The sequence below is a fragment of the Pseudopipra pipra genome, chromosome Z (genome assembly GCF_036250125.1).
Source record: "Pseudopipra pipra isolate bDixPip1 chromosome Z, bDixPip1.hap1, whole genome shotgun sequence".
Taxonomy (NCBI): domain Eukaryota; kingdom Metazoa; phylum Chordata; class Aves; order Passeriformes; family Pipridae; genus Pseudopipra; species Pseudopipra pipra.
Window position 1 is genome coordinate 21,143,211 of NC_087581.1, and position 25,020 is coordinate 21,168,230.

At 34.9% G+C, this 25,020-nt stretch overlaps 1 protein-coding gene across 6 annotated transcripts in view; it reads left to right on the forward strand.

Moving 5' to 3' along the window:
• Nucleotides 1–25,020, forward strand: part of AP3B1 (adaptor related protein complex 3 subunit beta 1) — a 149,203-nt gene that overhangs the window by 63,722 nt on the left and 60,461 nt on the right. For 3 of the 6 annotated variants that reach the window (XM_064642434.1, XM_064642437.1, XM_064642432.1), the window contains exons 14-20: nt 1,976–2,085; nt 8,069–8,245; nt 15,062–15,248; nt 16,219–16,349; nt 18,471–18,582; nt 19,903–20,059; nt 22,762–22,945. In XM_064642434.1, the coding sequence (XP_064498504.1) occupies nt 1,976–2,085; nt 8,069–8,245; nt 15,062–15,248; nt 16,219–16,349; nt 18,471–18,582; nt 19,903–20,059; nt 22,762–22,945 (1,058 nt within the window). The remainder of the gene's footprint in view (nt 1–1,975; nt 2,086–8,068; nt 8,246–15,061; nt 15,249–16,218; nt 16,350–18,470; nt 18,583–19,902; nt 20,060–22,761; nt 22,946–25,020) is intronic. The other 3 variants (XM_064642435.1, XM_064642436.1, XM_064642433.1) reach the window with 1 other exon arrangement.

A 25,020-nucleotide genomic window follows, 5' to 3' on the forward strand; every position in this document is an offset into this window, starting at 1 on the left:
TTGCATAGCCTTCTAATAACCCAAATAATTGCAGAATTGTTTGGATATAGAAAGGATCTTTAAAGATTGGCTAGTCCAACTCCCCTGCCATGGGCAGGGATACCTTCCATTAGACCTGGTGGCTCAGAGCTCTGTCTAATCTAACCTTGAATGTTTCCAGGGATTGGGCATCACCACCAGTCTGGGTAACCTGTTCCTGGACTGATACTGATGTGACCCTGTAGATATAATTTACGCTGTTTTGAAATTCTTGTGTTTATTTACTGTTGTCTTATATGCACTTTTTCTTTGATAATTCTGGTAAAGTTACATTTTAAAATTTTCTTGCTCCTCATTCAGAATGCCTTTTAGTGTTTTGTTAGAGTTTGTTTTGGTTTTGAACCTATATGCCTGTCTTTTATTTCACGCTCGTTTTGAGGATTCTTTGTGTGCGCAAAGCAAGCCTCCAAGATTCTCTCTGTTTTTTCTGGACTGTGCAAACCCTTATTCTAAAACAAGCTCATTTTGATTTTGTTGGTACCTTCTTTCCTGGTATTTAGACTTGTGTAAAAGAACCATACTGCTTTATTTGTTCACAGTTCTGGTTTATTTTCTTTAAATTTGCTCCCACGGATTGCATTAAAGTAGTTCCTATTGTGACATTTCATTTAGTGCAGTTCATTTTATCATAATCAGTTCTACATTGTCAACAAGTGTTTTTAGTAATGACTTCAAATCCACTTAGGTTTTTGGGTTCAGTTTTATTTTTCTGAACTGTTCAGTGTATCACAAAATACTTAATGATAAATGTTGTTGTTACAGTGTTCCCCACTATATATATTCCAGATCGTAATTTTCAAGAATTGTCTTCTTATTTTAGTATCTGGCAAAACACAGTTTAAATTAAATTCATCTGTAGGATTACACAGGACCTTGAGATATATGAAGCAGACATGTTAACCTTGCTTCAAGGAATTAGTTTAGAAAATGAAAGATGTCATGTCAAATAAAGGATGACACAAAAAGCTGCAAGCTGAAATTTAAGCATTTCATAGGCTTATGGCGTAATGATGCATACTCAGAGCTTTTGAAAAGCTTGTCTCCATAAAGAAGTTCACTTTCTCAAAAAAAACAAACAAGCAAACAAATGCCAAAATTTAGACATTTCTTCCTTATGCTGTTCTATTGAAACTTGACCATCCTTGATTTCTGAATGAATGGTCCATGTGTCAGGTTAACTCTTGAAATGTAGGAATATCTCTGTTTAACAAATGGTCGTTAGACTTCTTCATCTTTCCTTACAGCAGGAGTTTACTCTTGCACCTTTGTACCTGTTGAGTCTTTTTAGCTTTAGATATTTCATACAAGTTGAATAGGCTGTGAGTGTTACTTGTTACAGTAGTTAAGCACTCCAGTGCATGACTTTGGCATGAATCTTACAACAGCTTTCTATTTAGAAGCTTCATTTGAATGTACTGGAGATTAGGTTACAGACCTGAGGGACTGTTTAGAATGTGAAAAAGTGCAAAGGAAATGTTTAATTATTTCTCTAGCATATGAATGATCTGTTACTTTTAATGTTGAATATTTCTTTGAAAATTCAACGAGTGTTTGTATTTTTAGTTCAGACTGCAAATTTCTTACAAATATGCATAATTTTAATGAAAAACAAATTTTTTTTCACACTGTTCCTTGGTTTGAGAAGGAAAAATACAAAGTGCATCTTTACTAAAAGGCAGTTTCATAAAAAGTATGTAGTAGGATGATATTTTTACATTTAGAATGTTTCTCTGTCCTCTTTTTGCTGCTTATAACTTGATTCAGGAAGCTGAACTTGTGATACTTAGAACAGTTTACCTCTTTGTTACCAAGTAAATGGAATTCAGTTCTACAAAGCATGTTTTAAAAGCTTTTACATATTTTACAATCAATTATTTGCGACTTTTTCTTTTGCATAAGTGATTTTAAAATTAATAATTTGTTTTGTCTGATACAGAAATTGTAGTTGCTGAAAGTGTTGTTGTCATTAAGAAACTGCTGCAAACCCAACCAGCACACCATGGTGAAATTATTAAGCACATGGCCAAACTCTTGGATAACATTACAGTGAGTATTTGTTCACACTGTCTTATTTTCCTTGTTGACAGATAGTGAAACTTTTATGTCCTTTGAATTTGTGCTACAAATGGAAATAAGTATATTAGAGAAATACAACATAGTTTTTAATTTTAACATAAAATATGGTGTTATGTGATCTTAAAGAAAAGGAAATAGAAGCTGTCAGGTGGCATCTATTTGTGCCTTAGACCTGGGAAGTGATTTTTTGAAAGAGATCCCTGGAAATGTTGAGTATGTCAACATTTATGAGTATGTTATGCCAAGATGAATGGCAGGTTTAGAATGTGGAGTGCGTAAGTTGCAATGAAAGTAAGGACAAAGAAGCAGCTAACTTGAGGATTATCAGCCAGTTATGTTAGTGATCTGGAGTGGAGTTTAAAAAATTTTATTTTAAACCTTTTTCCCCAAAACACCTGAGCTTTCCATCATATCAGACATGCTGCTGTGAATGTGTCTTGAAGTTGCATTTTTATCTCCTGTGAGATTCTGTGGTATTTAGCAGTAAAATTTGCTTTATTTGCTATCATCTGTTTTTAGGTTTAATTGACCTTTAGGTATACAAATAGCTATTGGCCAAATTCTCCACACAGTCCCAGTAATTGGTACAACATTTAGTAGTCTATCCTAAATTAGAATATAGGGCTGATGACCATTAGCTACCTATTACATCATAAATCAAAGGTGACAGATTTTGATCTGTCAATAATTATTTTTGTGTAGAGCCTCTAAATAGGACTGTTTAGTTTCATAAAATTACACATTTATTGATGATGGAGCAATTTCTAAATCAGTGAATCTTCATTTCTCAGTAGCTGAATTTGGAAAACTTTGGAATATGAAAAGAAAAAGAAAGTAGTTCTTGGAAAAAATTGTTGGTTCATGTTACTGACAAATTAAATGAATCTTTGGCTCCTAACAGCTAATGATCAAACTCTTTAACTGATGTAAAGAAAATAAATTCTACTGAATTGCTCATATAAAAAGAGGATATAAGATAATGCTGCTAATTACATATCAAAATAAGTATTACCACTTTTATAATAATCACCTGTGTTTTCAGAAAATTTTTGCAATATTTTGATTATTACAGTCTCTTAAATAGTGTATGATCTTATTATAGACATCTTCTGTCACTTCACCAAATGAGTTTGTCATCTTATTTCCACGTATTGTACAGACAAAAATAGTTATTTTCTAAATATTCCATTTAACACTTAAAAGAGGTTTGTAGCTCTTTTATACAATCAAAACTTCCAAGTAAATACTTCAAGTTTTAAATAAAGAGAATATTTTTGGAAAAGAAAATCTTTCTTTAAGTTGAATAAGGGAGGCAGAAAGACATGCTGTACTTGAACTACTTCAGTGTTCTCAGGTTTTCCAGTATGAGGTTGTACAGAATATCAGAAAGTGGTAAGTAGTAGGAGAACAGTCTGTGGAAGAGAGCAGTCATAGGAATAAATTAAAAATCAAAATCTGATTCTGAATCATACTAGTTCTTCGAGAACAAAGCAGTGATAGTGATGCTGTAGGCTCTCCAAGGTGATTGTTTTATATCTTGTGTGACACTTTTCCATGTATTTCTTTAATAACTTCAAGATATATATCTTTCTCAGTATGCTTCAGAATAAATTTCGAAGAAGTTCATATTTATAATTTGAATGCCATATCATTTTTCTGAAATAACCTCCCCCTATTATGTCTGAAAATGAATGTATTCCTTCACAGAATGGTCTGGGTTGAGAGGGACCTGTAAAGGTCATCTAGTCCAAACCCCCATCCCCTTACTTCTGTAAAGGTTGAGCGTATACATTTAGGAAGGAGAATATAATTACTGAGGATGTGAGTTTGAAATGTCAACATTTAATAAAGTATTACTGGAGTTCCTGAGATCTGCACCTGTACTTTAAACATTGCTCTTGGTAAAAGTGGTTGTGAGTTGATGTAACACAATTGCCTTGAGATTTGTGTGCTGTAAGACACAGACACAAATTAAGGATTCTTGACCATTATAACGCTGACATACGGTATATGTACATACATACACACTTGTATACACACTTACTTTGCACAGGGTTTTTCAGTGTTTGGGGTTTTTGGGGGGAGGGGTTTCTGACCTCTTCTGTTGGGTAAAGTATTAGGATTGAAACTTACGGTACCTACCCTATAGCTGTATGCAGGAGTCTTTAAAGGACTCTTGCATTTGGATGTAGGAGAAGCAACCAAATGATATGGTCTTGCATTAACTTGACAGAAACTAGACAATGGGAGAAAATGACCAAAGAAATTATTTGTTGCTTTTTAGAGTTGAAATTAACGTAATACTAGGTAATACACAGCTGAAAGCATGAACAGAATTAAATACTATTAAATCAAAAAGCTTTTAAGCAAAAAGTAAACTTTCTGATTGTTCTGTCAGGGTTTAGGTTGGGTAAATGGTAAACAACCTCTAAAATAAACAAAATTGGTGTAAACTCAGTGGAATACCTTAATGGATTGGTGCCTGAATTTCTCTCATTGATACTGTTATAAATTTCACTTGTGTTGGCCTGAGATTGTGATTGGCAATGTCGAAGTGCCTAAAAATCTTTCCTAGCAATGTTTCTTTAAGGTCATGTACTTTACTGACATTCTTGTCTTCATCTTTTTCATCTACAGAAGTGTAGTGGGTTGACCCTGGCTGGACACCAGGTACCTACCAAAGCCACTCTATCACTCCCCTCTGCAAATGGACAGGGGAGAGACAATATAATACAGGGTTCATGAGTTAAGAACCAGTAGAGATCACTCACCGATCACTGTCACAGAGAAAACAAACTTGAAGTGGGGATATTAATTGAATTCATTACTAACAGAATCAGTGTGTGATAATGAGAAGTAAAATAAGCTTCTGGAAGCTTCTCACAGAACCACACAAACCCAATACAAGAAACCATTACTGAGCTCTTGTAGACCACTGACTGTCATTTACAGTAAAGATTAAGTCTATTTCATCTTGCCCTTTGATTGATTGTTTCTTACATATTTGAAAAGAGTGATTATTTTTGTTCCTTTGCTTTTGTGTGTTTTTATTTGTGCCTTAAACTTTTATTCCAAGTGTGCCCAGCGAAAGATCTGTGATACCTGTTTTGTGTCTGGTATTTGTTGAGTACATAAACCTATGCATAGTACAGCACAGTACAGCTTGATCCAGCTACACTCCAGCTCTTTCCTCCACGCCCTTCAAAAGCTGTAACTGAAAATTGCATGTGTGATGGTGTCCTGAAGATATTAAACAAGAGAATAATTGGATCTCTTTAAAATTCTGTTTTTAAAAATCATAAAAACATTTCCATTTAGCTTTTAATATGTTAATGACATCATCATTGCTTTACAATTTAATGACTTGCTAAGTTGTGGACCAGAGATCTAAGCAATGCTAGTTTGTGGTAGGTGTTCACTCTGTGATAAGCTCATGTGTATAGCTTTTAGAGTGACAGATTAAAAAATACACTTATGGGAAAGGGCCTATTCTTTCCTTGCACTTTCTCTTCTTGCTGTCAGTCTGACATTTCAAATCAACTTTATCCCTCTTTACATTTCTGATTCCAAGTAAAATTTAAAGAAATTGCGAACTATGCAAATTTTCTTCTGGATGCAGAGAATTATATCTCATTTGCAATTTGAATATCTCCTCATTTTGTGATATGTGGATAATCAGAATTAGTGATTTTAAGCTGTACTTTAGCCTTATGTGGTTTGTGATTAAGTTGAGAGATGAACTGCAATAGTTTTTCAATTGTGCTGCTTAGAGCAATCTGTAAAATCTTTATAATAGCTTTCTCTAACTGCTGAAGGTAACCAGTTTTGCTTTGAGGGGAGGGTCTGGCTGGTTTTTCTTTTTTATTTTTTAATCATTTATTTGTTTTCCTTGAGACGGGTAATGGGTTGAAATGGTAGTAGAAACTGCCTCCTGGTCCTAAAGGCTTAAAAAGTGCACTTAACCACTTGCTTGGGGCATATGGAATAAAACATCAGGCAAAGTAATTTACAATCCTGTTTGCCTTTGAGGATAATGCAGAGCAGGGCTGAATAATGAAAGTATTATTTCCTGCATTTTTGTCAATTCAAGGTCCCTACTTAAGCTGTACTGGAAAAGGCAGTGAAGGTCTAGAAGGGGCTTCATTTCTTGTTTGCTGCTTTGAGTGCCCTGGAAATAACAGCTGCAGGATCATGCACTTGATATTTCGTGGTTGAGAACTGGAAAACTTAAACAGGGAGAAAGAAGTCTGAAAATATTGTGTGATTTTGACCCCAAATGAATCCAGTGACACAGAAACATTGGGTTCATCAGTTCGACATACACTTTTCATTAAAATGGCTTCTGCTCAGGGTTTGATTTGAAAAGTCTAATTGATATTGATTCTTGTGGCACAAAATTGTGTTTAATATATATACGGTATTTACATAGTAAGGTAATCACCTTGTTAAAAGGCAAAGTCTCATGAGAAATTTCATCTGTCTTCCATTGTCACTATTTTTCAAATTAGACTTTGTTTAGTCTTTTTATTTAACATTCTAAAACTAGTTTATTACTCTGATAATTACATTTTGCAAACTGGGAAAAAACTTGAAGGAGTAATACACTGTGCTTAAATGCACACTATTTAAATATATTTAATTGTGGTTTTAAAGTGTCGTCCTGAGTTTGACTAGGAGAAGTACAATAGGGATGTTAGTGTTTCATAATTAATGATGTTCCTAAAATTGGTCTGCACTGTGAGCTATTTTTGCTTTATAAAAAGAAAGTAATAGGAAAAGAGATGTTTCTAATAGGCTGCTGCCTGAACTATGGTACTTGTAGAATTCTAGTATTTTAACAAGTATGTAATGAAATATTTTAGAAAAATAAATCTGCCATAATTGAAGTCTGAAGTTGCCTATACATTCTTATTTAGAGGTATCTATCTGTACAGCAGGCAACTTGAACTGCTCCAATACTGGAAAATTTAATGTACCACTCAATTACTATTCTTTAGCCCAATTTAAAATAATAGATTAGGTGTAAGGTCTTAATGCAGTGTAACCTTTGGAACATTAGAAATAACCTCTTTCCCTTCTGAAATCGGTGTACAGTAATGGCATCAGTCTTACCGTTTTGCAGACGAGCATACTCTAACTGCATTTAAAGTTCTTATATGTAGCAGTTGTTTGCCTCTCTTGTGCTGTGAATTCCAAGACTATTTAATTTTTTTGTCAATTCACATTAAAAAAAATAATTTCAGTGAAACTGTCAAGTAGCTCCAAGTAAGACCTGTAAGAACCAAGTAAGAACTTTCTGATCAGAGTGTTTTCAATTAAGGTGGTAGATCCTATTCAGAAATTGAGAATTGTAGTTTTGAACTCCTGTTTCACCAAAATTCTATGTTAGCTTGTCTTGGACATTTGCAAAAATATGAATCTTACTGTCATAAAATTTGGAATAAAAATGAAAGATAGCAATAGTGTTAAAGAAATCCATGTGCTTTTAAACTAGATAGACAGGATTTGAGAAAGGTGTATAGTTGGAAACAATTTTTGTATGAATATAGTAATATAGAAAACCCTGGCTTGTTTCAACATGATGTGCAGTGTAACCTGGTGGCAAGGATTCACAACCACACCTCAGAGGCTTGGATTGTGTTCCCAGTTGCCATCACCTTATACTGTGAACATGAACATGTTGCTTCTCTGTGCCTCTGTGTCCAAGCCTCCTCTCTTTGTCTCATCAACTTGTAACACGTGGGTTTTGGGGCAAAATCACTGTCTTATAATTGTACGAATATTCTGCCTAACACAGTGGCCATATTGAACAGTTTTTAATTTCACTCTGCATTTCTCGCATGGCAGTTGTCTTTAAATAGTATTTTGTGTAACTTGTTATTGAACACAGACACATACAAGTATGCAAGTAGTCTGTGAATGTATTAATTTAAAATTTTCAATGTTTTTTCAGGTTCCAGTAGCCAGAGCCAGCATTCTGTGGCTCATTGGCGAGTACTGTGAGCGGGTTCCAAAGATCGCACCTGATGTTTTGAGAAAGACAGCCAAGAGTTTCACTAATGAAGACGACCTTGTAAAGTTGCAGATCTTAAACTTGAGTGCAAAACTGTATTTAACAAACTCAAAGCAGGTAAGCCTAAACTCAGAATTGTATGTATTAGAGTCATGGTAGGTCTTGTACAGTTTATGTAGATAAGTAGTGATTTCTTCTGTGTACGTAACCAAAACTAGTCCATATTTTTGTATGAAGAAAAGCTGTACATCAGTTTTCAAGCAATCTAATAGACTAAATCTAACCATGAGTCTTTAAGTATGCCGGATCATAAATGTGATTTTTTGTTTGTTTCTTTCTTTGGGAAACTCAATTTTTCAATTCACATTAATGGGGAAGATTTGTAAATTGTATTAGTAATATCAGAGAGGAGATTTTCTGGATATGATTTGCTGTTTTCTGAAACTAAGACCAGAATTGTCAAGGAAATACTGTCATTTTGAACAAGAAGCTGCTCATTTTTTTATTCAGGATATCTAAAAGGAGATGCCAGTAAAAGGCCTTGTTTTGTTTTTCCATCAGTGCTTGTTTTAAAGATAGTTACTGCGTTCCTTTTTTCTATTTTTTAATATGTTTGTGTGTTTACTATTTCATTTTACTTAGTGGAGAAGGTTGGCTTTTGATATCTCTAGTAGTAAAGATAATCTAAAAATGTCAGATAGTACAAAATGGTGAACTTAGATCTCCAGGCAGCTGAATAATGGCTGTGAGAGGTGCCAGCTGCCTCATTCTTCTCAGTGACAGCACTGTGAACTCCATCACTCTCTGGCTATGGAATATAGTATTTTGACACTAATTTGTCACTGTAATTCCAATTACTGCTTTAAAAGGTTCTAAAATCAAAGGTTTCTTTTTTCCACGTGTAGAAGAAATATATTGTCTGAGATTTATACACTTTTCTGGGCTGCTAGACCTCTTTGTTTTACAACAGTTTGCACAGCACCCGATCTTGCATCTTCTCAGCTGTGGTGTCTTCTTGTTCATTGATAGCTATATCCAACTACAGATGTGATCTGAGACTTTATTTTGTAGGGTGTGTGGAAGATGAACTGTCTCACCATGCACTCAGATAGGAATGAGTGCTTTGCTTATACAGTGTAAAATGGGGCAGTAACAAAATACTTATTTCAGTCATTGCTCATCCTGCTGAAAATGCTGATTGAGATAGGGAGAAGTTGGTTTGACTATCAAAACTGTCTTCTTTTAGCTTATTACATAATATTTAATAATTTTCCATATAGTTTTTTTAATTTTCCATGTAAATTTTTCCACACCATATTTGGTGAAAAATCCATCGCCTACAAGGAGATGATGATTTCCATGATGTTTTTTTTCGAGTTTCACATCTCAATACATTTTAAACCATATACGTGTTGCATAACCCTTTATTCAAATAAAATACCACAGACATGGTGTTTGTTCTCAGACAACTGCAAGAGAAGTGTAGGGAACAGAACAAAGGTCTCTATGTAACCCTTGTTGACCTCACCAAAGCTTTCGATACTGTGAGCAGGAAAGGTCTATGGCAGATTTTGGAACACTTAGGTTGTCCCCCCAAGTTCCTTAAAATGATCATCTCATTCCATGAGGATCAACACGGCCAAGTCAGATATGGCAATGCACTTTCTGAGCCCTTTCTAATAACTAATGGTGTGAAACAAGGCTGCGTTCTTGCACCAACCCTATTCACAGTCTTTTTCAGCGTGATGCTCCAAAGGGCCACGGCAGACCTTGATGATCAGGACGGTATCTACATTTGATATCGTACCGATGGAAGCCTATTCAATCTAAGGTGACTGAAGGCCCACACTAAGACCTTAAACCATCTTGTCCAGGAGCTGCTCTATGCTGATGACGCCGCCCTTGTTGCTCACACAGAAGCAGCTCTGCAGCGTTTAACATCCTGTTTTGCAGACGCTGCTGAGCTGGAAGTCAGTTTAAAGAAAACAGAAGTTCTCTATCAACCAGCACCTCAGGAACCCTTCCATCATCCCCATATCACCATTGGTGAACCAGAGCTCAAATCAGTTCAGCAGTTTAATTACCTAGGCAGCCTCATCTCCTCAGATGGTAAGTTTGACAGAGAGATAGACAACAGGTTAGCAAAGGCATATGGTGCTTTTGGAAAGCTTCATAAAAGAGTTTGACGAAATAAACACTTGAAGAAAACTACAAAGATCAGTGTTTACAGAGCCATAGTGCTGTCTACTCTCTTATATGAATCTGAATCATGGGTCATCTACCGCCACCACCTGCGACTCTTAGAACGCTTCCATCAACGCTGCCTCCGTACAATCCTAAACATCCACTGGTCAGATTATGTGACTAACATGTCTGTTCTAGAACAAGCAGCAATCACAAGTATTGAGGCCATGTTACTGAGAACACAGCTGCGCTGGGCAGGGCACGTCTCAAGGGTGAAGGACCATCACCTCCCTAAGATCTTGCTTTATGGTGAACTTGCCACCGGCTGCCGCAAGAGAGGAGCCCTGAAGAGGAGATACAAGGACTCCCTGAAACAACATCTTAGCCTTGGCCATATTGATCAACATAACTGGTCTACTCTGGCCTCCAGTCGGGAGGCCTGGAGACACACCATCTATAACGCTGCTGATGCCTTTGAGAACACACGCAGGATCACTCTCGAGGAGAAAAGGCAACACAGAAAGAACCGTGCATTGCAGAATACACCATCTAAGGATGTGTGTATTCTTTCTGCTGTGCCTTTTGCAATCGGACATGCCTGTCTCGTATTGGCCTTTTTAGCCACCCACGCGCTTGTGACAAACGTGGGTAGAGACCTTTCCCAAATCTTCATTCGCAATGAAGAAGCCATGACTGACTGACTGATGTGTTGCATAATCCTTTATTCAAATATAGTAATGATGATAAAGCAGAACAAACTGTCTCCCGAGATGCCTACTGAATGACGATTTTCATCAAAAAGTGTTTTCCTCTTTAAGGTTTAGGTTGTGGAAAAATAATATCTCAGGTGGTCAAGGTATTTGTATAAAAATTCTAACAGTGTAGGTTGGTGACCCGTCTTGATTCAAAGCTCCTTTTAAACTAGAATACCATGACTTTCCCTTTAGAAGCTGGCAACACTCTTCCTAAATCTACATCCTTATTCCCAGGAGTAATGCTTCTCTACTCACTCAGTATTACAAAGTTACTTTCTGGAATTACTTCTAAAAAGTAAAGTTTCTAAAAAAAGTCCAGCTTTTTTTCACTCCAGTTTTTAGAACTTGACGTCAAATCTTGTACACATGATTGCTCAGTTACTGGTCTGCCTGTCTCTGCTCAACCTGTGTTTTCTGCCTTTATACTATATCCTACCATATTGTACTTCTATGAATACATCCAAAGTTAATGGAGTTGTGAAAATCTCAAAGCTACAATGTCACTTTATTGAAAAGTAGTGGTAGAATAGCAAGGAGACAACAACCAACAGATGAAAAGAGCTCTTTCCTCAGGTAAGGGAAAGGCAGATTGAACTCATTTGTGAAGCCTTGTTTGGAGAAAAGCATGAAGTTCTGGAGGAAATAAAACTTGGTTATTTTATTCCCTTTCTCCAAATCTATTATTTTATTTGCTTGTTGTTTTCTTAGTCATATGTTCAAACACCTAGTGCAGCACATTTACAGGAATGCTTTTTAATATTCAGGATTTTTATAATAATTTCCAGTATACTTTAAATCCTATGATCACCCCATAACTTTCAAAGGCTGTTTATAATTTAAGGAAGAGTTTCAGATTCAATCCTATCTGTATAAATATGTAATAAAAGCAGGCTTTCCTCTGGGTGTCTCTATTATTTGGTAAACTTGCCTCGTCTTTTCAACACTTAGGGTCATAAAATCCTTATGGGTGTGCTAGATAGCTGTCTAAAGGGAGCTCATATAAGAGAAAGTGTTACCCAGAAAATATGCCATCTAGTTGCCTTGGATGTTTCTTGCCTATAGCAGGAAGAATAAAGAGATTTCAATGGGTTTCTGTTACCTAATACAGCAGGACTCTCACCAGGAAAGTCCCAAGTAGTTCTAGGGTGTAAATAGATATGTCAGTCGTAGTTAAGCACAATACCCTTATCTTTTGTGTCTGAAGAATCAAGTTACTGCAAGCTAATGATGTCAAAGAGTGGCTAGATAACTGTTTTCTCACTTTGCGAAGCCTCATCTGTTGGTAATATTTCTATTACAAAATTTTCAAGTGGGAATCTACCAAAAGGTTAATTGCTGCTAATATAGGATAGGCAATAAATTCTTAAATAGAACTGTTGTCACTAGAAAATTCTAGAAATGTTGCTGTAGGATGCCTTGAATGAATGCTTTTCACACTAGCCAAACCAAAATGTACAAAAAATAGTAATGAGTTCTAACAGTGTGGGGATAAAAAAAAAAATTCCCATATAGTATTATATATGTTCAGATAACAGCCAATATTGGCATATGATAATAAATTTATTAGCTCATGGATCAGAATACTTTGTCACTATTCTAAGAAGCAGTCATGGTGTGCAGATTCTGTCATATTTCACCAAATTAGCATGCTTGCTCAAATGATTTTCAACTTATTATGGAAATTCCTTTGTTGGAGAGACTGATGTATATTCCTTAGTTTATTTTTCATTTTTAATTTAAAATATTTTTTTATTAGATACTTGCATGTAGAAAAGGTCTTCTACTTGTTTGGTTGCATTGCTGTAAGAAAAATTTAAAAGATTTTCATGTTTCCTTGCTGTTTTCATGAAAACTATAGTAGATGTGAAGCTTGCAAGGAGACTTCCTGAAGATACAGAACATTCTTCCATGTAAATTTATTGTGTATTTATCTGTATTGGACAGTACAGGAAAGGAGTCTTAGGGGACAGGAAAGGCAAAGGATCACGGAGAAAATTATTCCATTAAAGGAAATGCAGTCTTTCAGGATCAACTCTTTATCTGTCTAATTTGTCTTTTTCTAATTCCGTCAACAATCACTGAAAAAATGCCCACCATGAAAACAAGGCCCTAAACTTTTCCCATCCCTATAGCAATTCACAGGCTAAGACCACTGTGTTTTATGATCCGTTCTGCTGACCTTTCTGCCACATCGAGGAGTCTTGTCTTGTTTTACAGAGAGGTGAGGGCAAAAACTGCAGGAGGTATCCCTCATTTAGTTTAATTCATGCTACCTGGGAACCCTCTCTTCCAATTCCATTTCGACTGAACAGCATAAGTCCTGCGTGAGTGCAGATTACGTATATGCTGTTTGATGCAGTTGTTTAAAATTTTATACCCTCATACAGAAATAGCTGCCGATAAGCTGTGAAATACATGTGGGAAAGTTTTACCTTTCCCAGAGCTAAAATACTACCTTGGGGGGAAAAATATGTTCTCACAGAACCGTTCTTGGGTGTCAGAGAGAGAAAAGAAACAAAAAATATTTCACTGAAACGTTTTTTTGACTATGCTTTTACTATTACTCTAATGTAAAATGACTAGCTTCTTCAAATCTTTGTTGCCATTGATTATTTTGTGAAATGGTTGCATATATTGCTTTGTATGTAGTTAAAATTGAAACCAGTTTTTGTTTATTGTGTATTTCACCTACAGGAGTTAATCATTATTCTGAAAAAGTATTTTTACATCTCTAGAAAAAAACCTATAACTTGCATACTCGAGTTGGAAGTTATTAAATGGAACTTTTTTTAGCAAATGGCCTACAACAAAAATTTTTTTTATATGTATTTTTTCTTCTCACATGATTGAAACTGTGTTATTGTTGTAACAATTGTATGATAAACAACATATATATGGAAACTTGTTTTCTTTTCTATAAAGAAAATAAATCCTTCATGATGATACATTTTTAACCCTGTGTTATGCATCCATTCTGAGTTGAAATACTAAAATTTACTTCCTCTAGGATGGTATATTGTTTCTGTTCTTTTTCCTGTTTGCTTTTATATAAAGGAAGTGACCTACTTTTTTCAAATGTATTGAATGGATGCAAGTCAATTCAGCACTATTGTTCTGATTACACTACATTATTTCTAAGATACTGGGAAAGTTTCCCTCCATTTTTATATTATTTTATTATCTTAAAAATTAACTGAATTATTAGAATTACTAAAGACATGTTAATATTCTGAGACATGAAATTAGGAAGCCCTATTATGCTGTAAAAACCTGTGATAGTATAAGTTGCTCTCTTACATAAATAAATAAATGACCGATATTACTGGAGGCTTTAAGCTTCAAGAAAAAAAATGGAAGAAGTCTTTCATCCTGGTTTTTAGAGGGCATCAGCAGCTTGCTTTTATGAAAAAGTAACAGCTAAATGCACTGCAAATAATTTGCAGTAATCCAGTTCAGTGATTCATGTGTCTGCTTTAATGGGTCATAATTCAGGATAAAGTAACTGAGTGCAGTCAGAGTGCAGACACTGCTTATGCCAGGGACAGTATCTCTTCATAAAACACACCTCAGCAGAAGCAGTTTGCCAGCCCCCTAATACCCTCTGATGTTTTGATGTCCTGCATATTTTTCCGATTAAGTTTTGAGTGCTATGTTTTTAGTTGTATTTCCACATTCATTATCCTCACGTAGACCCTTCAGCGGGTTTGCCATATATGATTATTTTTTTAATGATGCCTTTCTTTCCACTTCAGCAGTTTAATAATCTAGCACATGGCTGCTTCTCAGTACTCAGCATTCACCTCCCCAATACAGAAGAGGACATGTGCTTTGGCTGCAGAATTCCATTTGCAGCTTTAGAAATGCATATTCCCTATGGAGCAACATTTGTTTGACATAACCATTCATTTTTATTACCTCTTTAAATATGTTTATCCAGAGTTATCAATAATCATAAATAACTTGGATTCTGTTCTTGTCCTGTTTTTTTCCACAGACAAAATTGCTTACCCAGTATGTATTAAATCTCGGCAAGTATGATCAAAGCTACGACATCAGAGACCGTACAAGATTTATTAGGCAACTTATTGTTCCGAATGAGAAGAGTGGAGCTTTAAGCAAATACGCCAAAAAAATATTTCTGGCGCAGAAACCTGCCCCATTGCTTGAATCTCCTTTTAAAGGTATAACTGCCAAAACCATTTGGTAAATGTTCACTGTGTAAAGGAATGTAGCGGCTTATTCTATGTCAAATACTCTCACAAATTGTGTCACTTAGCAAATAGAAAAGATTAATATGCAAGGATACTCAGTCTACTTACTTGCTTTTCAGCAAGCAGGATTTGCATGATGCAAACACAGTGCATTTTTTTTTTTATGATAAACCCTGACAAACTGATGCGTTTTTATTCATGTGGATTTTAAATTTGATTTAAATAACAGAAGGTGTGTCTTTTGAGGAACACTATTCTTCAATTTAGGAGAACAGCTCTAGTATTTTATCTGGACTTCATTAGAAGGTTGTTAATGTGAGTGTTGCAAATGTTTTATGAATCTGAAATAAATTGAATCTCAGTAGATTAGGTTTTTATTATTTTTCTCCAAAATTGTAATTTTTCCTGTGCATTTTTCCTTACTTTTTAAAAGTAAGATCCATTGTCTCTCTTCTCAAATTAAAAGGTTATCAGGTTATCTGAACTAAAACCACTCTGTTACTGTGACAATTTACAATTTTTGTTTTCATACTTACTTAGGTCTAGTTTTGAAGCTCTAAAAGGAGCTCCATTTTGAAGAAAAACTATTAAAATTCTGGATGTGTTTGTGCCAAGACATGTATATGGATTGTTTAACTGTGCTGTCATTCTTAATATTCACAGTAAAGTAATTTTTAGAGAAGCTACATTTCAGAGCAACACCTCTAAACACACTGACTGATTAGCTTTTTTATTGACCATTATGGGGGAGATTATTGTAATCTATGGACTGAAATCAGTTTTTTGACCTATGAAGAGCTTCCTAGTTTATATTTATTCCATGACATTTGAGGTAATACAATGGCAATTACCTTTAGCCCTGATTAAGATTGCTCTTTGTGGTAGAGCTCACTGTGTTTGTGTATTTCTCCTTTCCCCTCCCCCCTCATTTTTTAAATAGATCGGGATCACTTCCAGCTTGGCACCTTGTCTCACACACTGAACAGCCAAGCCATTGGCTACCTGGAACTGTCTGACTGGCCAGAGGTGGCGCCTGACGCTTCTGTCCGAAACGTCGACGTGGTCGAGTCGGTACGTCAGCATCATTAAAAGTAACTTTGCTGAAGGCACTTGTCAATATAGAGTATTAGCCCAAAATACAAGTATTTAAATACTATCTCTGTGCTGTACTGAAAACCATTGATTCATGGGAACATCTGTGTTGGTTTTTTTTTATCTTAGAAATGGAAAATTTGGAAGCTTGCACAATGCTTGCTCTTTTCAGTGAGAGAAGTGGATCAACTGTAGGCCACTTCTGCTTCACTTGTGGATTAAAAGGGCTTTTTTCACCTCCATCTCACTTCTGATTTCGTATTTTTTATATTCTATATACTCAGCTGCAGTGTGTTAATTGAGTGTAGGTGGACTACCAAACTAGGAGATAAGTGGAAGTTAATTTGTGTACAAATCCAAGGCTAAACAAAAAAAAAAGGTAATACAAACAAAAGGCAGTATCAGGGGGTTACATTATATATATTTTGAAGTGTAAAGTTTGGATGAGACCAAGGTTTACATTTAGGATAACCTGGAGAGAATTAAGAAAGTTAATAATAGGAAAATGTCATCTATTAGTGCACTAGTCATGTGTTGACATATAGGGCTGGTCCTCTACAGTTCTTTGTGACTGTAGTGTAAACTCTGAGGCAAAGTTGTGTTTTGGTACCAGAGCTGTGATTTATATGTCAGGTATCAGAGTCCTACTAAAATGCCGGTGAAGGTTGTTGAACAGTAACAAAAATGTAAATGTACCGGTATATGCTGTGCTGATGGTGCTCCTGGATACGCAGAAAAGCACACAGGCCTTGTAATGAGCCAACTTCTGTAGTAAATTGTGGATGATTAATTTGCATAGATGATGTTAGGCATAGAATGGGTAGAGGAAATTCTAAAACATAAGTGTGATTTGCAGAAGCCAATGGACAGCAGTGTGGTAGAACAACCATTTCTCCTTAGTACTGTGATACTACATGTCTGCCTTCTTATATAGATTTCAGGAAAAGACATATTTGTGTACAAACTTCTGAAAGTTTTTATGGGAAGAATCTGAAGGTAATCAGCTCAAACAGAGGATTATAAATTGTAGGGTTGGCATGAAAGAATGTCTGAAGGTGCCTTTGTCCATAAAACTAAAAAGCATTGCAGGAAATTGATCAAATGGAGTAATCCATCTACAACATAGTGGAAAACATCTACCTCCAGCTATTTAAACCTCAAAACAAATGGGAAAGTCCTTCAGCCATGGGATTTTTTTTGTAAGTATTTTCTTTGGAGGGTATTTCGTTGTCATTAACTTTGTTGTGGTTCTAATACTGCTTCTGCCTACACAACGTGTGTGAGGGAAACTGAGTTAAGCTGCAATGCATAATTAAATTGTCATTTATATCCAAAAGAATATTGGCTTTTTAAGCATCAGCTGATTTTGGTGCTCAGCAGGAAACTAGTGTGTCTCTAGAGCTGTACACCCTTGCAGGTAATAGTTAGAGCTATTCAGAAGTTAGTCTTGTTCCAGATCAGAGCAGTCACTGAGGCAGACCTGTATCACTCTGTTAATATAGTTGTCGGCCATTTTGGTTTTTTTCCTGTCCTGAGTTATTCCTTTGTTTCTCTAGTAGTAGAGAGGTATATGGAAAGAAAAAAGGTCTGGGCAAAGTATTGCCACGTTTTGGCATTCTCTTGGTTGTAAGAATTACTTTTATTTGGGGAATTGCAATGGAAGTGAAATATAATTCCTCTGTGGCTACCTGCGGACTCCACATTCTGTTTTCCACTTAAAACTTGGGATGATAAAGATGGTGACTAGCTCTATTTACCCGTAATTCTAGTCATAGTCAGCTGGATCTAGAGATAAAACTCTCAGACTTCGTGTTCTTTTGGCATAGAAATTAATTTATTGTTACTGATGCTTTTAATCTGCCTTAGTAAATCTTTTTCTAGACTCTCTAATAGACATATCTCACCTTTTGTAGGTATGTACAAAACTTCTAGTTCTCCTAATTGTGGAAAATAAGAGAAGTTTAATAATTTCTCTTCACTTGCTTAGATGATTTATTTAGAAACTGCTCAATACTACTACTGTGAGTGTTATGCTTTGATATGTGTATATATTTGTATTGCTGGTTGCAAAAGTAAATGTAAATTGAAATTTATTTACAGGCAAAGGAATGGACTGGAATTCTAGGTAAGCCAAAGAAGGAGAAACCTACTGAAAAGTTCTACTCTGAATCAGAAGAGGAAGAAGATGAGTCTGCCAGTACGAGTTCATCAGGTAAGTGTTTGGATCTCCACTGCCTGGAGAACTGTTTCTTCAGAACTGGCTGCTACATTAAAAAAAATGGAAAAAATGCCAAAAAAAGCCAGAGCTATGTGTAAAGTCAGGAAATGAGGGGAAAAATTTTACATTCACTGCATGAGTTGGCCTTTGCTTTGTTTCCTAGTTAAAAAAGCTAACATGCTATTTTCATCCTGCTTTGAGTCAAGTGTAAGTAGTAAGAGTCTGTAACTCCAGTTAAAACTGAAGGCACCTAGCTCTTTGCAGGAAGAGTGCCCATGTGCTTGTCTTTAATGTTTTTGGAATCTGTTGGTGGTGAAGTCCTGTTTTGATAGCTTGTGCTGCTGTGTTGCTAAATGACCAGACTTCTTTAATTGTGTAGTTTTTTTGTGGGATTTATTCAGCAAACTGTTTCAGTATTTCTCTCAAATTCTACATAACGTTTTCTGTTTATTTTAATGGGGATGATGACGAAGAGTATAACAGCTGCTTATCAATTTCAGTTAGCAAAGGTTCTTTTAACCCTTAACTTTTAACCCACTTATTGCTAGATCAGCAGTTCCCCAAGGCAGACATTTCAGAAGATGTTAATATACTTCAGGTGTAGTGAAGATTGTAATTCTCCCAGGTCCAGACTTAGACATAGAAAATGTTTAACATTAGAGACATAAAAGAATTATTGGCATCTAGTTGAATGGAAGAGGGACACCTTAAAATCTGAATATGGAGCTGCTTCCTTCCAATTCTTAAACTAAGGAAATATGTAGAAGCATTTAAGAACTATATCACTGAAATTAAAGATTTCTGAAGCAATAAAAGTATATATTCACTTCAGATATTTGAATATTTGGTAACTGTATGATTAATTAGAGGATGAATAATTTGTTTAAAACAGTGATTCAATCGTAGTCACTATGGGTATTCAAGAACAGATTATCTAATTAACCAGTTGTTTGAAAAGATTTTGCAGCTAAGTGAATGTATAGAGTAGAAAATTTGAGGTCACCTCCAGCTCCTAATGGGGTTATGTAACTTTGAAGAATCCACATGCAATTAATTTATTATTAGACTTTTTAATTTGATAAAGTATATAATACTGTAGGCTGAAGAGGGCAGATCTTTAACTAACAAAATTTTGCAAATGTAAGTGGAAAGTGATTTTCTTGCCTGTTTTTGACACAGGGTAAATAATGATAAAGCTTAAAATTGGATTTTAAAATACTAAACCATTGTTTAATTTAAAACAAACTTGGATACCTAAAATACTATTTATTTAAGATATTGAGACTGAAATTTTAAGGGTTGTTTGTATTTCAGGGAGTGAGTCTGACAGTGAAAGCGAGAAGGAAGATAAAGAGGAAGGCAGCACTGATGAGACTAGTGGGAGTTCCTCTTCCAGTGAAGAATCAACTGACAGTGATTCAGACAGCAAAGAAAGTACAGCAAAGAAAACATCTAGAGCTGCCAATGGAAGGTAGGTATACATTTGTATGGGTTTTATTTTTGTGATACTGGCTGTTAAAGCACTCTTCATGTAAGCAGTCTGCCAAGCCTTTAATTATGTTTTTTTGGGGGTGTTTTGGCCAGGGAGTGATGTCAGTGTATGTGAGTAATAGTCAGTGTATGAACTGGGTTCATATTTTTGTTAATCAGACTATTCTTATGTTTGGAATTAATTTCTGACTTCAGTAGAATCTTGGGTGGCTTTCTGAAAATTGAGGTAACCTTGGGAGGCTGAATCAGTGATCAAACAGTTGCGTGAAACACTTAATTACCTTTCGCAGCAATTTTGCTGAGAGCTAAAATTAAGTCCTTCAACACTTTGCCATTATATAACTAAGACAATTGATTTTTCTAAATAATGTTATATTAAAAAGATTATGATCCAAATATTAGAGGCAAGGGCTGTGAAGGGAAACGGTCATAAGATATTTAAGTGTTAGTGCTTTTTAAGATTGCCTATTATCAACAGCATTATCATGTATTAAAGTATCATTAAAATTTTGAGTAATTGGGGCTAATACCTTGGATTGTATGAATCTGTTTCTTCCACTGCTGTCAGCAAGTGGCCTCTGCAGACACGATCGCCCTTTACTCTGTAGTCTGCTGCCAGCTCACTTGATGAGTTTGCAGCTCAGCTCAGTCGTGGCTGACAGCGCTGATTGGGGCACAGTACACACTCTGCTCCTTTTATTACAGACAGTAATTAAAGCAGCTCGCCTTGCCACTTCCATAACAAACACAGCATAATGCCCTAATTATGACTTTATTAATTTAAGTCAGGATTTAATGATTTTAAAAGTGATTTATATTGTTTTTCCTGTTCAGAACAAATGAAATCTGTAGGTTAAATTAATACAGGCTTTTCATCATCGCAAAGTTAAAAAGCTAGTTACCAGTAAATTCTTTTCATTAGAATAACATCTGAAATTTTAAGCAGTAAGATAAACAATGATTACCCATCAAGACTGGTTGATGTGCAGTAAAGTAACATTTTTAATCTTCAAATCTAGTTTTAAAGCTAAGATAAATTGTTGAAAAATAACTTCATTTGTATAATGAGTTCAGAACAACTTATTTGTTGATGCAACTACAACTTCTGTTCAATGGCAGTGAAAGAAATGTAGATAATTTTGTCAGTACCAGTCATGAAGAAACTTTGAACAGTATATGCTATTGAGTTTTTGTTTAGTTCATTGACCTCAAACTTAAGTTTTTAAATGTTGTCATATTGAAACATAATTTTTTGATAGAACCAATTTTTCACTGTGATTTTAACAATCAGATTTGCTCCATTAGACTGTTTTTGTGAAGTGTACCATTGCTCCATTTTTAGCTTTGCAAGCTTAAAATTTGTTGCTTTCAGAAAAGAATGCTTTTGACTAAAATATCGAGAATTGATTTCAACTTCAGTTATATGTGTAGGCATTATTAGCATGGTCTAAATGTTTATCTTGATTTTCAGTAATTTTGATTAAATTTGATTTAGGCAATTCAGTCCTGGGAAGTTCTTGGGAGGAGGAAGACTTTACCCTAATTATTTTGCTTTCTGTTGTGTTACATTTTTCAGTTCTCCTTCTTTGCATTTTTTTCTTATAAAAACATTGAAATCTCAAACAGTAATGCAGCATAGTACATTATTTTGTACTGCTCCTAAAGCTAAGCAAAAATGTATAACAATTTAATTTGAGTCCAGAGGGATTCTTAATAATTGAGTGGTCTGGATTTGTTTAATTACTGTTGACCTTGTTACCCTTCAAGCACTTCAGTAACCAATTTATTGTCTTGGGAAGGAAGCTTAAACAGGTAGTGTATGAAACACCTGATTTGAAAGTATAAAATGTTTGCTTGCAAATCCAAGAACAGAGGGGGTTTCTTTGTATGCAGTATTAGTTTTTCTGCTCCATGATAACTACTAGAAAACAATCTTAATTTCCTGTGGTATTCTGGGTGGTAACTCCCCCTGAGACAAAAAGGTAATCTGGTAGATAGAGTATGATTAGACGCGAACAAGCCAGATAATATTCAGTAGCTGTTAGCATAGAGCAACATAACTCAACATGGCCAGGGTGAATGGAACTTTACTGTGTGAAGAATAGTCTCCAAAGTCCATTATCTGTAAGGTATTCAATGTGACCAAGGGTATCAGAAGATAACAGCTCTTGGTATAAACTCTTTAGTGAGTTGAAATATTTGTAGACACTGTAGGTATTATTTGTAGATGGTATGGTTTGATTTAGAAGAATTAACAAAGGAATAAACTAAATGTATTGATTTTCTTTTAAACAATATTAATTTACAAAAACTTAACACATCATTCTGTTAATCATAGGTGGAATAATATGAAAGTGTCTTTGTGTATATATTTCTGCACTTCAACACTTCTTTCTGCAGTGTTGCAAGCTGGATGCATGCAAATTGTTAATATTTAATGTGTTCACATTTTGTTTGACTGTTTTGCTGGTTCAGATTATATGTGATGTTGTGTAGCTTGATAGAACAATTTTGAGTACCCTTAAAAAAGTGACTGCTTCATTCATAGCTGAGTTTTTTGTCATGAAGCAATACTGACTTAAAACTCATTTAATAAAACTTTGAAATGTTGATGTAGGATATTGCCTAAAAAGATTTCTTTTGTGATTTTACATGTCTCTTAACATTTTTTAAAATATATAGTGATTCAGAAGATATTAAAAAGAAGGCAGAGAGAATCTCCAAGAAGAGAAGCACATCCAGTTCCTCTGATACAGAGTCCTCTTCATCAGAAGAAAGTTCTTCAGACTCCAAATCAGAATCAGACTCTAAAAGTGACTCTGAGCCTGGAAAACCTAGAAGTGCTACCTCTAGTAAGGTTAGCAAGGTAAAATATATTTTTTAAAAACCTCTATGAAATATTAAAACATTAACTGTCTATACATGTTTCTTTTTGTGGGAATGGAGATAGGTAGTCATTTTATGCATATCAAAAACCCCCAGAAATCATGAAAAAAAATTTTCGACTTTTCATAAAAAGACCAATCCCAAGGTAGTTTTATAGTTAAATCCAGTAAGAGTATTTTTATAATAAAAAGCATATTTCTGTTTAAATTCCATTATATTTTTACTCCAGATAGATGAAGAAGAAAATAGAATCTAATTAATTTTTATAGACAGAATGTAATATTTTTTCTAATAGTCTATTATTCTTATGTAGTAGAATTTAATTATTTTTAATCTATTTTTAGGTTACTATTAAGCTGGTGAAAGCTTAGTACGTAGGTGTTAATGACTGTTTTATTAAAATGGAATCTTACAGTATAATTACTGCTGGACCTGGGTCTGATAGAAAAGAAAACCGAGAAACAAGTGTTAGTACATTGTCTGTTAAGAGTTTGAGGACATTCTAGTAGAAACACTAGCTTTGTTTTAAAATTTCCTGTGAAAATTGAGAATAGTGCAGTTAGTGAATCTATAATAGAGGTGTATACATAGGTTAATAGAATTAATATTCTTAATGAGAAATTAACTTTTTATTGCTGTGTTTGGTAGCTTTCAAAGAGTTCTACTACTTCAAATTCTATTAGCTTTCTTAAAACATGCATGAAGTAGCAAGCTTTCAAATACGTCTTTTTTTTAACTGGACTTGGAAATATGTGAGGATGCAAAAATGCACCACAGAGCCATTTATGTGTCAGTTAAGTTTTAATTGCTTACTTTAGTGAAGCAAAAGAGCTTAACAGTTCATTAGAATCAAGCTAGCATTATAGAGCTAAAGCTAATAGCAGTGAATTGGTTTCTGTTTCCCTACCTACTTTTCATTTAAAAAATAAATAAATGAGGAACTTTATGCTAAACTCTTTATGGTAGAAGAGTAAAAGAGTTTCTGAAACCTATTTTTCTGTTACGAAATATTTCTTGTGCATTTCTATCTGTATTTTTATAAAAAATTTGAAGGGTAAAATTGTAGCTCAGAAGTTTCCGTTTTAATACTGATGTGTGGTATTGAAAATCAAGTGAAATGCTGATGCATTTTAAATTAAACCAAGCCATTTCAGTCAGAACTGCTGTATTAGATTGCTGAATAGTCAAAATAGACATTGTTGCATTTGATGCAATTGTAGAAGCTGGTGGACAGGTGTATTTTGAACAGTTAAGAGAGAAGGCCATAACTTTATAAAGCTGTTTCAGTGTGCATTTCCTTTAGTTGAGAAGCTAAGGCTATCTGTGTCTCTAAATCTTGAGCTTAGGTTGCACATGGTCTTTGTTTTGTAACTTTATGGGTCTGTCTAGGAGCTCTGAGTTGTAACCTTAGCTTTTCCCTTCTTCAACCAAGTAGAAAAATGATGAAGTGAGGCTGTAGCATTTGAGAAATGGAGGTGTGTTTTCCTGGTTTGATCATTGTTTCCTGCCCAAATACCACACTGGGTCACACATCTATGTTGAAGTTTTTTCTAATAGAGAAGCTAGACTGCATCTTGCCAAAAAATGGTAGCATAAAATATATAACCTAAATCCTCTTAGAATAAACTGCTTTGATGCTAAACGGGACATGAATTAGTTATAACAGTTTGTAGCTTCTCATATCAGCACAGTATTTTTTCACCAAAAAGTGATACTCTGATGTGCTTAGTTCTGAACAGCCACTGCAAAACCATATTCAAACAGTAGTATCTGCTCTTTGCTGCGTTTGTCGTTTTTCTCAGGATATCAACACTATGAACATAATTTCCTTCACTACTTTTTTAAACTATCTGGTTCTTTCATACGGTATGTGAGGGCCGTATATATTTTAAAACAGCAGTCGAGAATGTGTGAAGTCAAATATACTGAATATGAGAACTGGAATGTCGAAGAAGCTTGGGATTGAATTGTTGAAGTCAATGGAAAATTGTCAAGGCCTTGGATTTTAAGAGAAAAGAACTTTGCAGTAGTTCTGAAGTCTTACTTGATTAAGAA